The sequence below is a fragment of the Ambystoma mexicanum genome, chromosome 7p (assembly GCF_040938575.1).
Source record: "Ambystoma mexicanum isolate Mex_15411 chromosome 7p, UKY_AmexF1_1, whole genome shotgun sequence".
NCBI lineage: Eukaryota > Metazoa > Chordata > Amphibia > Caudata > Ambystomatidae > Ambystoma > Ambystoma mexicanum.
Window position 1 is genome coordinate 848,335,216 of NC_090939.1, and position 14,840 is coordinate 848,350,055.

Genomic DNA, 14,840 nt, shown 5'->3' on the forward strand with positions numbered 1-14,840 from the left:
AATACAGGAGTATGTCCTTCCATCATTTTCCCATTACCAAATGGTGGCGATCCCAAAGTAGAAATGCATTGGGAAACATTACAGAAAGCTTTCAAACTTTAATAGTGATGACAATTATGTAATATTAATTTTAATTGCTTGTTAAAAATGTAGTAAAGTAAAATTCCATATTGATGAAAATGGGTACAATAAACCTTCAGTGAAAACTTAAAACCACTCTGATACATGTCCAGTAATTAACAAAGATGCAGATACACTTGGGTAGATTTAAAATCAGGTTCACATTTTATTAATTTAATGTGGATCAACGTTGGAACTAAAATTACATTAAAGTGAGACTCTTATTACTGCAAAATTACAAGAGCAGATTTTGTAACCAATAGAAAACCATAAAACTCGGGGCAGAAAAGGCTTAAAAAAACCAAATTAGTGCTGATATACAGAATGTTTTTTTTTAAAGTGTTTGAGAGACCTTGGTCTATAACAAAGTATTTTATAATTTTATACAAGGATAATGCAGAGGTCAAACTTTCAATGTGTTGTGAAAAATATGTACATATATCTGCATTAGCCACAGTTTTAGGAATTGGGTCAACAACTAAAGTGACACCATGAAGACAGCCGTATTGCAACCATGTAGCACAAACGCAACTTAATAGGCGGCAGACTGAGAATAGTGAAACCATTTGCCTATAATAACAGAACCTGAAAGCAAAAACATCTGAACTCATTTTTAAAGTCCTGTGTCAACATTATGGTATTTACAGAACATCCTGACCATATAATGTATTAGACATCTGTACAATATTTATTAAGGTATAAATGTACAAACCCAAAAAGACTTGAGGCACAGTTTTAAAGGCCTAACTCACGGGAACTAATAAGAATTTAAGACAGGCACTAATAATATTTATAGACAGATTAAACGAGGTAAATAAAATTGAAACAAAATGAACAAAAACTCAGATAAAAAGACAAGTTATCCTTCTCACCTGCCATGATTCATCGAACTTCCCTTCAAAGAAAAATCTCAGGTGTATAGTCTAGAAAATTCTATTTACAGCTGCACTTTTCAATTGTATTGTAAATGCTGTAATACATAACCCACCACACCCTGTGAGAGCAATCAATTATGCACTAGCCTGGTAACTATTTACAAATGCATGGAATGTGTGCTCTTCACTTAACAGTTTAATTAAATCTAGCACTAAATAAAAAAAAAGGAACACATTCTTTAATAGTAGACTGTCACTTTAAAGGGGTGTAATTCATACGACTTTAAACATTTCATGTCAGAGAAACCCGTGGCTCTTCATGGAGGCAAATGTTTCAGTAAATGTTCAATTCCTTTGTTGCAGTCTTCACACTTGGTATAAATCAGTCAACTTTCACAACGCTGTAAATTTTGGTCACAAACCAAAAACATGCAAAGAAACCAATCGTCCCTGCAAGCGAAATGTTGAACATTAGTACATTCTCAAAATGTCACACACAAAAAAGGCACATTTCAACAGGGATTTGTATCATGTAAAACATTTCCATAACTGAGAAAAATTACAAGTTACTTACCGTAGTGACCAACGAAACAACTTCCTCCTCTGAGTTCCGGTCGGCTCCGATGGCTGCCAGATAGGCTTAGAGGGCAAGCTAGATGGCCATCAACTCGAGCCACCTGATGTGGGCTTCCTGCTCTTGACAGAACCCTCTTTGTGGACACTGTGGCTGTCCAAGGTAGCTTCCCATCCGGCTAGGGACGAGTCCGTGGTGATGGTGAAATGCAGAGCTGGCTGACGAAAGGGCCTGCCTAGCCGCAAGTTGCTGTCCGTGCTCTACCAGACTAGGTTGTGACAGATGCAGTGAAATGCTGACCAGTTCCACCTGGGAACCCTTCTCCTGACTCCAGGAGGCTGTGCAGTGCAACTACAATTGAGGCGTTGGTACCACCATGCCGAGGTCACTGCTCTGCTGAGAAACGCCCCGTGGGCCTCTGATGGCTGTGATCTTGTCCTTTGAGGGGAAAATTCTCTCGTAGCTCATATCCCAGATGTGGTCCAGGAACGTTAGAGTCTGCCTGGGCTCCAGTTGTGAACTTGAGATTGATGGGAAATCCCAACTCGTGTAGTAGAAGCATAAGGGCGGAGGCAGTGTGGGGGACTGCTTCCAGAGACCTTGTCCTGATGCGGCCCAGGGTCACCCCGCCTAGATTGGCTCAAGTAGGGCTGCCACACGTTCATCCAACCTGTATGTCCAAATTGAGGCCAGAGGGTAGAAACTTGCATAGGAAATGGAAGCCCATGATCCTGACCTCACGAAAGGACCGATGGGGCTGCAGATCGGTACGTGAAGGTAAGCATCCTTCAGATCCAGGGAGCACATCCAGTCTCCCGTGCACAATGTCTCCACAATACGCGCCGGGGTAACCAATTATGGCAAAAAAATCAGTGAATAGGAGCCCTGACCACGCCGAGAGGCTGAGACTTCTTCCACTGCCTGCCTCTCCTTGTGCGAGCAAATGTCCGCCCCAAAAGTTATTGTCCCAATCTGTGGGAGAGGAGGAGAGAGGCGAAGGAGGGATCGGTAGGCGGTAGCCGAGGACACTCCGGGGAGGAGCCAAGGGTCCGCGAACCTTGTGCGCCAGCATGGGTGCGCGTCTGGCTATATGCCTTAGGGGTGGCCTTAGTGAGGATGGATAAGGATTCAATAGTCCGGGGACTGTTCCTCCTCTTATAAAGTTCCTAATCCGTAGTGAAACAGAACATGTCGCCCACTCATCGCCAAATGGAAGGTTCAGTATGAGTTCCTGGGCGTCTGGGTTGAATTTGGTCACCCGTAGCCTGGCAGTCCTGCTCCTGCCAGTAGCGGTGCAAATGGCACGGCCTGTTACGCTCACCTGGTCCCCACGGGGGAGTTGCAGAGTTGAGCGGCAAATGTCTGCACGTGTATCTTCCTGTCCCACTGCTTCGCTCACGCTTGGGCGCTATCCTAAAAATGATGAACGGGAAAGTTAGCTTGCTGCGTAGAATGGGCAAGACTCCCACCTCCCTCAAACCCCCCCCCCCCCCCGCTTCCCTCTCTGCTTATTTCTCACCAAAGGTATCTTACGTTGGGCTTTCCATCCTGTGTCTGAATGCAGGGGCACTTTAATGTTCTTAGGCACTGTCACTGGATCTAGCTCCTTCACTGATCCTACAGCTTGTAAGTTGAATCCAGGCCAGCTGTGACTCCGAGTCTTGGTACCAAATGGTTCTTGGTAACTGTTTTTGCTTAAAGTGTTTCTTCTTGTTGCCAAAGTTTTACCTTTGTCCTTATTTTTGCAGGAGCGGTCTTGGTGATGCATGGTCAAGCACTCTCAAATGCGGCGCTGAGCAACATTCATGCAGGTAGATGTTAGCGCGAGAGTGCAGAGTTGAAATATATTTAATAGGTATTTTTCAATTGCGCGGCTAACCTGGTGTCTTTTCCCTTCCTCTGCAGGTGCAGTGATGTTCCGGAGCAGCGACCGTGTGTACCGCTTCGATGGAGTCCTGAGATGACTGATGCCTCTAGGTAAGTTTTCGTTCTCCTTTCTTGTCTCCTTTCTGCAGATGCGATGATGCTCCGGAGCAGCAGCTGAGCGGACCTCTTGGATGGAATCACGAGATGACTGATGCCTCTAGGTAAGTTTTCGTTCTCCCTCCTTTCTGCAGGCACAGTGGTTCTCAGGAACGGCGAGATGGGAAGCAGGTCGGATGGAATTGGAAGACTGCTTCTCTCAGGTAAGAACTCTACTAATGTCCTTCTGCTCCGTTTCCTTTCTTCGACAGGTGCTGATGAGCCATGGTTCCTGATGAAGACAACAGGGTGTGGCTGAGGCCCAGGTAAACCGGAGCAGAGCTGGCACGGTGAGCGTTACGCTGCAGGAGTGCAGAATAACGAAAGCGTGTTCTGTTCTTGGGTGCGGTCTATATAGCCCAAGTAAAGTAGTTCCAGGTAAAGAAGCTCCAAGCCCAGCCACTCCCTGGAAGCTAGACTGCACAGCTCAGTTCTTCAGGACTGGGATATGTGTGCCTCCATGTTCACTGGAACCTCATTCCATGTGGTCAAATAGTATGAGCCTGGTGCCAAAGGTGCCAGGACTGGCTCCAGGAAAGCCTCTGAAAACGTTTCGTGGCCTTTAAAGCCCCAATGGTAGCCTGCAACTTTGGAAGGCTGGTTTGGCCCTGAAGACTGGGGACATGCATCATGACATGGCCTGAGGTGTCAATGTGTGCCGCGGTGGACTCCACTATGTCCTGCACAACACATTTTGGCCTCCACCAGCCCTACCTTGAAGCGTGCCTGGTGCTGCACCGGAAGTGGTCAAAAAGTGTGGCTGTGAGAGGGCCGACAGCAAGGGGAGGGCCCTCCAGCTGCCTAAACTTGTCGAGGTGCCTGTTGGTAGGCTGCGTCGAATGGGGTTTAAGCTGTGACGTGCTGACCCGAGCCGGCTGCTGAGAAGGAGGCTTTGGGGCTGCCAAGACCGTAGGAGGCATGGGAGCCGGTGTTGTGGGTACTGGCATTGGCAGCTGAGGCTGCACAGGAGCCGGAGGCGCTGGAACCAAGGGCAGAGTGGCCGTGGTTGCTAGCAACAGAACCGGAGGGAGTATGTCACTGATCACCTCCCTGAGGATGATACCCCTCTGCGGAGACGTCATGGGGTTTCAAGAAAACCAGTCTTCACAGTCCGGTGGAGCGCATGGCGGCACAGGGCCTTGAGGGTGCTACGGCCTGAACCAACTCTGCCTTCTGTCTGTGGGGTGTATCGGCCCTGTGACGAGGAAGCATATGCTGTGGGCCCTGTACTTCGTAAAGACCAGTCCCACCTGTAAATGTTTTCCCCTAACTGTTCCCCAAAGGGGGATGGTGTCAGACGAGCTGCCATTTTATCTGGCCCGGTGGCCATTTTGTCAGGCAGCATACCGCGCGTCAGGGTGCTTGCCACGTTGGGCCCCTGGTGGTGGAGGATGAGGCCTACCCTGCACCTCAGGATGGGGCCTGGCAGGCGGATTGCCCTCTGCAAGGTAGTCAGTAGTGCTGCATACAGGCACCCCCCTCAGACATCTGTCTGGTAATAGGGCATAACCCTTCAGGCCTTCCCTCAGTAATAGAGACTTGCGACCCCTCGGCCCGGCGGCCGGCATCTCTACTAGCAGCCTTGGTACCCGCACTGGTACAAGAACCTGGAAGCTCCCTCCCGTGCTTGGGCCTTCTGGACGGAGACAACTTTGCAGAGCGTGTGGTGCGTACAGGCGCCCCCTCAGACATCTGTCCGGTACTAGGGCGTAGCCCCTGGTGTGTAGACCCGGTAAAAGAACCTTGCTGCTCCTCAGCGCAGTGTCCGGTAGGATCTTGCAACCCTTCAGCTGTAGTAGCCTTGGTACCTGCACTGGTACAAGAACCTGAAAGGTCCTTCCCGCTCTAGGTGCGGATGAAAACAGTGTCCCTACCTTGGACCTTGACTGATGACAAATTCCTTTGAAAGTCCTCTGGAGGCAAACTTTCAAAGAGCTCCCTCCACCGGGCTATTTTCAGAGCACGTGGTGTAAGTGCACCGCACGCGGTACATGAGTCCCAACCATGGTCGGGGCCAAGGCAGCGGAGGTAGAGAAAATGGGGGTCAGACGTAGGGAAGAGCCCCTCGCAGAATGAACACCTGCTGGAGCCTGCCGACGTCGAGAGCGTGGTCGCCAGAGGACAAAGGTAATAGATGAATAAAGACAAGAAGCAGACAAAAAGAACACTTCTCCGGGGAAGAGCGCGTGGAATTACAAGGCCAGAGGCCTAACCCAGGAGCGCTGGTGAAAGCGGTCCGTTCCAGTGCCGGTGGGCGGAGTCAGGGGAGAACATGCTCCCGGGGCTGCGCCTCTAAATTTAAAGGGGAAGAAGGTTTTTTCTGGTGGAAAAGGTCCCATACAGTATGGAGGAAAGGGGACGGGACCTAAGAGTATGCTAAATTACACCTGTCTTTTAAAAACCGAGCTAGTTTTAAAGGGTAGTGCAGCAGCTATGGTGTATTTAGAAAAGAGGAACCACACTGCTGCTATGGCAGCGAATGCTGCTCTTGTGCTAGGGGAAGAAAGGGCGTTTCAGAGGATGCTGTTCAAAATGCCAATTTACATAGGGCAGCACAAATACTTGTCCTGACCATGTGAGAAAAATCTATTTTAAGCAAGTGGGGCTATATATTTTAAACAGCACTTTAACCTGTAATTAGTTTTGCAATTATTCCAAGCTACATGCCAAGGGGGACAACAGAGTGTGTGGAAGGATGGGAGGTAAATAGATTAGAGGACTGTGTTTTTGTTCCAGAAAGGGCAGCTTTTAAAATTCTCTGAATTTGAGGTAGGATGGTTCCATGGTTGAATGGAGTTCCTCAATTCGGCACCAATTGTATGGAACAAGTTACTTACCTGTAACTCTTTTTCTCCAGCCTGGTCTTGCATGGATTCACATGATCATGCCCGTCAGGCTGGGAATCCTCAGTAAAATTAAAGCAATTTAGCTTTAAGCAAAAAAAACAACTTGTTGCTTCTATAGTCCATCAGTCTCACTTTGGGTCATACTGCCCCAGCCAATGACACTTGTCCTCCAAAGCACCACCCCTGGTGGCCAGCTTCAGATTTGGTCACACACAAAGTGGCAGTATGGACCAAGAAGAGGCAGAGAGGGGAAGGAGGGAGGGTTGCATGTGAATCCATGCACGACCCATGCTGGAGAACAAGAGTTACAGGTAAGTAACTTGTTCCTTCTCCAGCATGGGGTCTTGCATGGATTCAGATGCGCATGAATACAATTACACAGCAGCACAGATATACAACCACAGGAGGTGGCAATGCTCACAGAAGCAATACACTTACCCCTGGAATAGACTCACCTCAAAATAGGTTGCACAGCACTGGTTGGCCGGCCCGGGACTATCTGGAATCCCTGTTGACAGAATTTTGCGAACCTCAGGGTACGCGCAACGTCCAGCGAATGCAAATGACCTTTTAGGCAAAGAAGGATTCGCTAAGAAAATTGGAAGAACCAAAAGCTCGTTTAGAGGAGCCTGACAGAACCTTTGGCATGAAGGAAGGATGAGTTCGCAGAACCACGTTAGCAGAGTGGAAGTTGATTGCCACCAAGAAGGCGGTCTCCATAACAAAACCAACAAAACCTTCAAGGAGGCCCGATGCAGAGGTTCAAACTGAGGCCTCATACGTTTCGACAGTACCACATTTAGCTCCCACGCAGGGACAGGAGCCTTCACTGGGGGAAATGTTCTTAAGAGCCCCTTAACCTTAATGATCTGTGTGACCACAGGGAGAGCTTGCCTGGAGCCTGGGTATACCAGGATATTGTGGCCAGGTGACCTTAATAGATGCTTGAACAAGGCCAGCCTTGACCAGCAAAAGCAGGTAAGGGAGAAGCAGTGGCGCCATAACATGTATTAGAGAAATCTTCCGTGGCCGGAACCACAGTGCAAAACGCTTCCACTTGTACTCGTCGCATGCAAGCATACAGGGAGCCGGGCCTTGGCGAGAATCTTCTTGGATTCCAAATGCTGCGAGTAGTGGCCAAATTCAAGGGCTGCAGGAACGAGGCCGTGAGGCTCAGATGCTGGGTCGTGGTGCAGGATTGACCCTCCTCTGGAGAGGTCTGGAAGCAGAGGTAACTTGATGGCTGGAACCACTGACAGATGAATGTCTGAGTACCAGATCTGCCTGAGCCACGCTGGTGCAATGAGGATCATCTTGCAGTGAAGAGGAGGGACACCAGTGCTTGCTGAAGCTCACATTCTTGGCAGGACACCAGCTCCCCGTGGAGTCTGCGATGGTGTTCTGGACACCTGCCAGGTCAAATAGGATGAGAAACATGCATTGAGCAATGGCCCAGCACCACAGATTGTGCCTCTAGAGAGCGGGGGAGCACATCCTACCCCGCTTCCTGATGTAAAAGATGGTGGTGGTGTTGTCCATGAAGACTGATAGTTTATCAAGAATCCCAGAGAAGTCAGGGTCTGGAAGGTTTCCGCAGTGTGCTAGATTGCCAGTGCATGAGAGCGGGATTGGATAAGCCAATCGTCCAGGTAAGGATAAACATGGATTAGTTTGCAGCACAGATGCGCTGCCACTGGGGCTAAGCATTTCGTGAACACCTTTGGGGCTGATTTGAGGATGAAGGATAGGGCCTTCAGCTGGTAATGGCGCCCCTGAACAGCAAAAAAGCAGGAACTTCTGGTGTTTGCGATGAATGGGGATGTAGAATTAAGCATCCGCCAAGTCGAGGGTCGCAAGGAAATCTTCCTCGAGTTGGTCCAGCATCCTGCTGCAACGTGACCATCCTGAACTTTTTGGGGATTTGAGGAACTTGAGGAATTGCAAGTCTAAAATGGGTCTCCACACTCCTAAATTGTTCCTTACCATAAAGTATCTGAGTACACTCCGGAGCCCCGAGGCACTGAGTGGCTAGTTCTATTGCCCTTTTGCTTAGCATGGCTTGAACCTCCTTTAGCAGCTGTGCCATGTGCAGTTCTTGTCGCGTAACATGAGCCATGTGAGGGCATTTGTCCTGGAATACTAGAAGGTGCCTCTGTTGAAGGACATTAAGCACCCATTTGTCTGTGGAGAGCTTATGCCACTGAGATTAATTGCGATAACCAGCCTCCCACTCGGGTGCAGAAGTGGGCGCATGGGTCCTGGGCCGGTTCATACCTGCTTCAGGGTCAACGCCGGGGTTAGGGGGGGGCGACAATGCTGGTTGCTACTCCCAAAGGCCTGGGCTCATCCCCTAAAAGCCTCCTGGGTGAGTGAATGGAAGTGCTGATGATAGGGGAGGTGAAACCCTTAGATGACCTTGAGACTCTCCCTTTAGGGGAGCGAAAGGACAGCCTCCTTCGTTGAAGAGTGCCTAAAGACTGCAATGTCTCAGTGTCAGCCTTTATGGTCTGTAAACTCTTGTCAACTATTTTTCCAAAGAGGTTGTTGCCATCGAACAGCAGATCGACCACCTTTGTTTGCACATCTGTGCGCAAATTGGTGGAGGAGAGCCACCCTATTGCCCATCTGGCGAGAGCTTGAATCAGCGATGTAGAGGGCGACTGATAGCATCATCAGAGGCTACCTTCCCTTCCTGGGATAAAGCCATGGCTTCAGCTTTATCGTCTGGGAAGAAGTAGAGGATGGGCCCCAACTTGTACCATAACTCACTGTCATGCCTCGAGAGAATGGCGAGGGCGTTGGCAGCCTTGATCGTCAATGCTGCCGTAGTGATTATGCGCTTCACTGTTGCATCCAGCTTTTTACCCTCTTGGTCCAGAGGAACCATAGACAAGGAAGACTTGTTGGAGGACCTCTTTGTAGCAGGAGTCGAGACCACAGTCTGGCGAGCGCTGGGACCTTAGAGTCTGTAACTCAGTACATCTTTTCCAACCAGTAACCTTTTGCATGAGTGGTATTTGGGGTCTTCATGACCAACAGGCCAACCTCCCAAATGCCATCTAATATGGGAACTGAAATGATGGTCCCATTGGACGACTCCAGTTGTTCTAAATGAAACATTCCTTTTTCTTTCCCTCAGGTACTAGGTTGAACAGCTTCACCACCCCCTAGAGATCATTGAGTTCAAGACCCTATCTCATCCGGCGGTGAGGCCCCCATCTGCAGGAACATAATCATCCAACCCATCCGCGTCTTGCGTACCGGTTATGACAGTATCAGGAATGTGAGCCGTGGGTAGTAGGTAGTAGCTGCTGGATCTCAGCCACAAGTGGTGCAAGGTGGTCAAAATGTCCAAAGACATATCCCTTGGTGCAGGTGCTCAAGCCATGCCCAGAAGGGATGGGCTAAAAGGCAGAGAAGGCGGTTGAAATGACGCCCCTTGCTGAGGTATTGGTACAATGGGGTCAGGCTGTCCTTGACCACCCTCCTGGTCAGACTAAAAGCCCTCTGGCAGGTCCTCTTCTGAACTGGTGTAGTGTGCTTGCAACCTCCTGAGGGATCCCAAAGGGCCCAAGGTGAAATGTGGTGCAGCCTTGGTGGGTCTAGGCAGGAAATCCTTAGCTGGAGGCATGCCCCTCACCAAATCCAAGCCTTTAGGGAAAGAGGCGACGACAAAATATGACAGCGAGAGGTGATGTTGACGGAAGTCTAAGTGACAAGAATACTCTGGGTGTGGTAACCGTCGTAGTCGCAAAGATGACTGTTGTCAACAAGCCCCTTTGTGTGATCGAAGCCATCGATGGAAGACCAGTCTTTGAATACCTTGTCGGCCCAGTCTACGACAAGGTACTGGTCTATGAGGCGGTCATCGACGTCGCAACTGTCTTGATGGATGAGGTCATCGATGAGGCTTGTGTCGATGCGGGTGGAGACGCCAACGGGTCCTTGGACGACTTTCCCTTTGATGAGGGCTTGTGTGTGGCCGATGGCGCCAGTGATTTTGTCTCGGACGGAACTTGCCAGCCTGCCGGTAGGCTAACCATCGACTGAGTAGTGATGGCTTAAAGCTAAACCCCTTTAATTTTACAGAGGATTCCCAGCCTCACAATGGGGAATATTAATGACCATGTGAATCCATGCAAAACCTCATGTGGCAGAAGTGTAAAGGCTTTTTCTCTTATTTTTGGGACACAGAGGAGATTGGCATTGAACAAACATTCCTAGACATATGCAAAGTAAAATTGGAAATATGCAATTTAATATCTACTCAATTGCTTTGTAGGCACTTTAAATTAGGATCTTTGGTGGTAGGTAGCCAGAGCATAATCAGAGTTCTGGGAAGTGCTCTCTGCAGTAGATGAGCAACAGTACTCTAGATGCTGCATTCTGGGCACATTTTGGGAATTGCATTTGTAAAGACTCGAGGCACAGAAAGTCTAGCCATTCTAAAGGCAAAGGAAATTAGGGGATTTACAGTCGTCACTGTCCACAAAGGAGATGAATTGGACACGAAGAGTCAACAGAATAGTTTGAGATAAAAAACAGAAGCAGGTCACTTTCTATTGTGAATTGTGTGAAGTCTTGTTTGATGAAAACTCCTGGGTATTTCACCAACTGGTATGGGACGGGTCTTGTTGAGAAGGATTGAAACATTTTGCTGAGAGACTGGTTTTGAGTGTGGGGAACTTTGTGAGACAAAGGTAGACCACAGAAATGCAAAAGGCAGCTTGCTTCTGTAAATTGTATTAAATTGTACGGTGGGCTTTCTGCAGTTCCAACTTCCGACTCATGCTCAACCTAGTTCTGGTGTATTTTGACTCCAAAACATTTCACCTAATGCCCTCGCTTGCCACCCACCATTCTGAGTGTTAGACCACTTTCCATGCAACCAACGAGACACTTGGCCAAACTTTTTAATTCACTTTGCGTAGTAACCACAACATTGCAACAACAACTGAGGGCCTTGTGCCCCTCCCCCATGCAACCTCCCCGTCCCTTATTCCAGCATTTACAGACAATTCTTGTTTAGCACATCAATTACCACAGTCTTCGCGAGGGGTAAAATACCCATGGGTTCAAAGAGTCGAGTCTGTTCCACAGTCCGGATCCCCATCTCCCCTTGTGGGGGCTAAAAAAGGAATCGTACAAAAATGTCGACCTGGGAATTGCGACGGCCGAAAATGCTGATTTTTTTTAAACCCCCCCCTTACACCACATATATATGTGGGGGGGGTATGGGATAGTCTAGTAATATGAGAGCTGCGGGGGGGTCTCCCCCCACATATCTATGTGGTGCAAAGAGGGTTTAATTAAAAAAAATCTGCATTTTCGGCCGTCGCAATTGTGTGGTTTCAGTGATCACATAGATCCGCTAAAAAACATTCAGACACCTACATTGTGATTTTTTCCCCCGGGACTGAGCATGAAGGGGGTAATCTACAGTGGGCTCCCGGTCTTCTTGTCTGCAGCGGAGAGGGTCGGGATCTGTCTCCAGGGACATATAGCTCCTGAATTCTGCCCAGTAATCCCTGGGTCCGCTGGTAGGCTGAAGCGTTTGATTATATTGTGTTTCCCTCGTCAACATCAGATTGAGCCAGTGTTGAAGAGTAGGAGCTTTGTTAGTACCCCATGTCAGCGCTACCAATGATCTAGCCACCAAAGAGGCCATACTGATAAGGCGCTTTTTACTCAGAGTGTCGGTCTCAACCAGGGCTAACATCCATATTTCAGGGGCAAGGGGGATAGGGGTGTTAATCATACTCAATATTGCTTCAGCTATTCCGGACCATAAAGTCTGTATGCGAGAACAGAGCCACGCTACATGGTAAAAGTCTGCCGGGGACTGTGAACATCTCTTACAGGTCTAAGCGGGAATAGGTTGTGTAAACTAAGAGGGGAGTAATAGCTCTGATGTAAAAACTTAAAGTGAATCAATCGGAATAGATTATTGACGGAAATGGATTTAGTCTGGGCACATATCCAGTTCCACTGGTCATCCGTCAGGGTTTTCCCCATATTGTCCTCCCATTTGCCCTTATAAAGGTCGGGGCGCGAGGGTCTGTGCGCCCGGCCATACCCTACAGAAGCCAGACCATTCCTCGTGGATGTCGGTGTGGTGGTGTATACCATCAATGGAGTATGGGGGAGGGGGGAGTTAGGGAAATCCGGCCATCTGCATCTCAACACCTCCCGCAGTCTAAAGTACAAAATCTGCGTGATGGGAGTCCATTTCTCCTTTGGTTTTAAGGGCATGCCATGATATGAATTTTCCCTCAGGGGCGATGTCTCTGAATGTGTGGATTTGTGAAGTGTTGTATACAAATAGCCTCGTATGTAAGAGTTATGCCTTGAACATGATACAAGGCCAAGGCAGGGAGTACCATTGTCCCTGCCCGGTCCATTTCGCTACGCGGTCCCATGCCCTAATGGTGACATCCACCGGTTGTACTTCTGACCTTGTGTGCAGTTCCCGTGTGGCCCATAGTAGACCCCCGAGAGCCTACTGGAGTCGCGTGTGGGGTAGATCTGTAGGGGACCACCACCACCAGACAGAATATTGAACCTGGGCAATGAGATAGTATAGAAAGAGGTCTGGGGCATCAAAGCCACCCTAGTAACAGACAGTGCCTGTCTAATGAAATGCAGGGTTGTTTCCCCAGCCCAAATCTATGGAACAAGTTACTTACCTGTAACTATTGTTCTCCAGCATGGGTCTGGCATGGATTCACATGCTCATGAATATAAGAATGCATAGCAGTACACATGCACAACCATAGGGAGGTGGAAAAAAGGCTCAACATTAAGTATTACATCAAAACTCAACATTAAGCAGTTCTTACCTCCTCACCAGGCTCTCCTTAGTCGAACAGGTTGCGCAGCACCGCTTGGCCGACCCTGGACTCCTCCCTGGAATCCCGGTCGACGCAGTAGAATCTCGTGAAGGTGTGCGTCTACCTTCACGTAGCAGCCCTGCAGATGTCCAGCAGCGGCACACCAGACAAGAAAGCCGTGGTAGCAGCGATAGCTCTGGTCGAATGGGCTCTCGGACAGCCAGGCAACGGTCGGTTTGCCAACCGATGACAGTGCGTGATGCAGCCGGAGAGCCTTCTGGAAATGGAAGCCTTCGAGAGCGCCTTCCCTTGGTTCACAGGTCCAAAGTTCACAAAAAGCTGTGATATCTTCCGAAAACTCTTCGTGCAGTCCACGTAGAACTTCAGCGCTCTAGCCACATCCAGCGAGTGCAAAGTCCTCTCGGCCGGCGTCGAAGGCGACGGGAAGAAAACAGTTAACACCAAGGGCTCGTTGAGGTGGAAGTCTGACGGCACCTTGGGCATAAAAGAGGGGTGCTTCCTCAGCACTACCCTCGTGTCTTGAAAAGTCAAGTATGGAGGCTTGCAGGATAGGGCCTGGATCTCTCCCACTCGCCGTGCGGAGGTGATGGCCACAAGAAACGCAGTCTTCCACGACAGGAATTTCAACGGTGCCGAATGCAGGGGCTCAAATGCCGCCCCCATGAGCCTGGTCAGCACCACGTTGAGTTCCCACGCCGGGGCAGGGACCTTCACCGGCGGGAACGATCAGAACAGTCCCTTCATAAATTCCTTCACCAGGCGATGGGACCACAAGGACGCCCGTCCTGTGGTTCTGGTGTATCGGGAGATTACAGCCAGATGTATCTTGATGGAGGCGTGAGCCAGTCCAGCCTTGGCCAGCGACAGTAGGCACGGCAGCACTTGAGGGGCCGTAATCCATAGAGGGTTAATCTTCTGTGCACGGCACCAGACAGAGAACCTCTTCCACTTATGTCCATAGCACGTGAGAGTTGAGGACGCCCTGGCTTTCGCAAGGACCTCTCTGCAGTCAGCCGGGATATCGTACCCTCCAAACTCTAGTGCTGCAGGAGCCAGGCCTGCAAGTTTAGCGCTCCGGGTCGTGATGAAGTATGGCGTCTCCTTCTCTGGAGAAAAGATCCGCGTCTGTTGGCAGCTTGACTGGTGGGGACGCTGACAAGTCCAGAAGGTCCGGGAACCAGATCTGCCTCGGCCACGCCGGTGCGACTAGGCTCATCCTGCACTGGGACCTCTTGAGCTGGTTGACGAGTCAGAGCAGCAACGGCAACGGAGGGAACGCATATAGGAACAGGCCGTCCCAGGGGAACGAGAAAGCATTGCCCACGCTCCTCGGCTGGGGAAACCTGCTGGCGAACCTCTGGCACTTTGAGTTCGTCGTGGTCGCGAACTCGTCAATCTGCGGTTTTCCCCCATCGTCGGAAGAGTCGATCCACTTGATCCTGACGTAGTTCCCACTCGTGGCACAAGCGCAGCTCCCTGCTGAGTGAGTCGGCGATGGTGTTCTTTATCCCTGCCAGATGAAAGGGCACCAGAAACATCCCTTGGGCGACAG

General features: G+C 49.6%; 1 protein-coding gene across 1 annotated transcript in view; it reads right to left on the reverse strand.

The window, feature by feature from the left end:
• Nucleotides 1-262: 262 nt before the first annotated feature.
• TM9SF2 (transmembrane 9 superfamily member 2) overlaps nt 263-14,840 on the reverse strand; it is a 993,889-nt gene continuing 979,311 nt past the window's right edge. Inside the window, exon 17 of the mRNA XM_069637011.1 lies at nt 263-1,445. Coding sequence (XP_069493112.1) covers nt 1,378-1,445 — 68 coding nt within the window. The 3' untranslated portion in view covers nt 263-1,377. The remainder of the gene's footprint in view (nt 1,446-14,840) is intronic.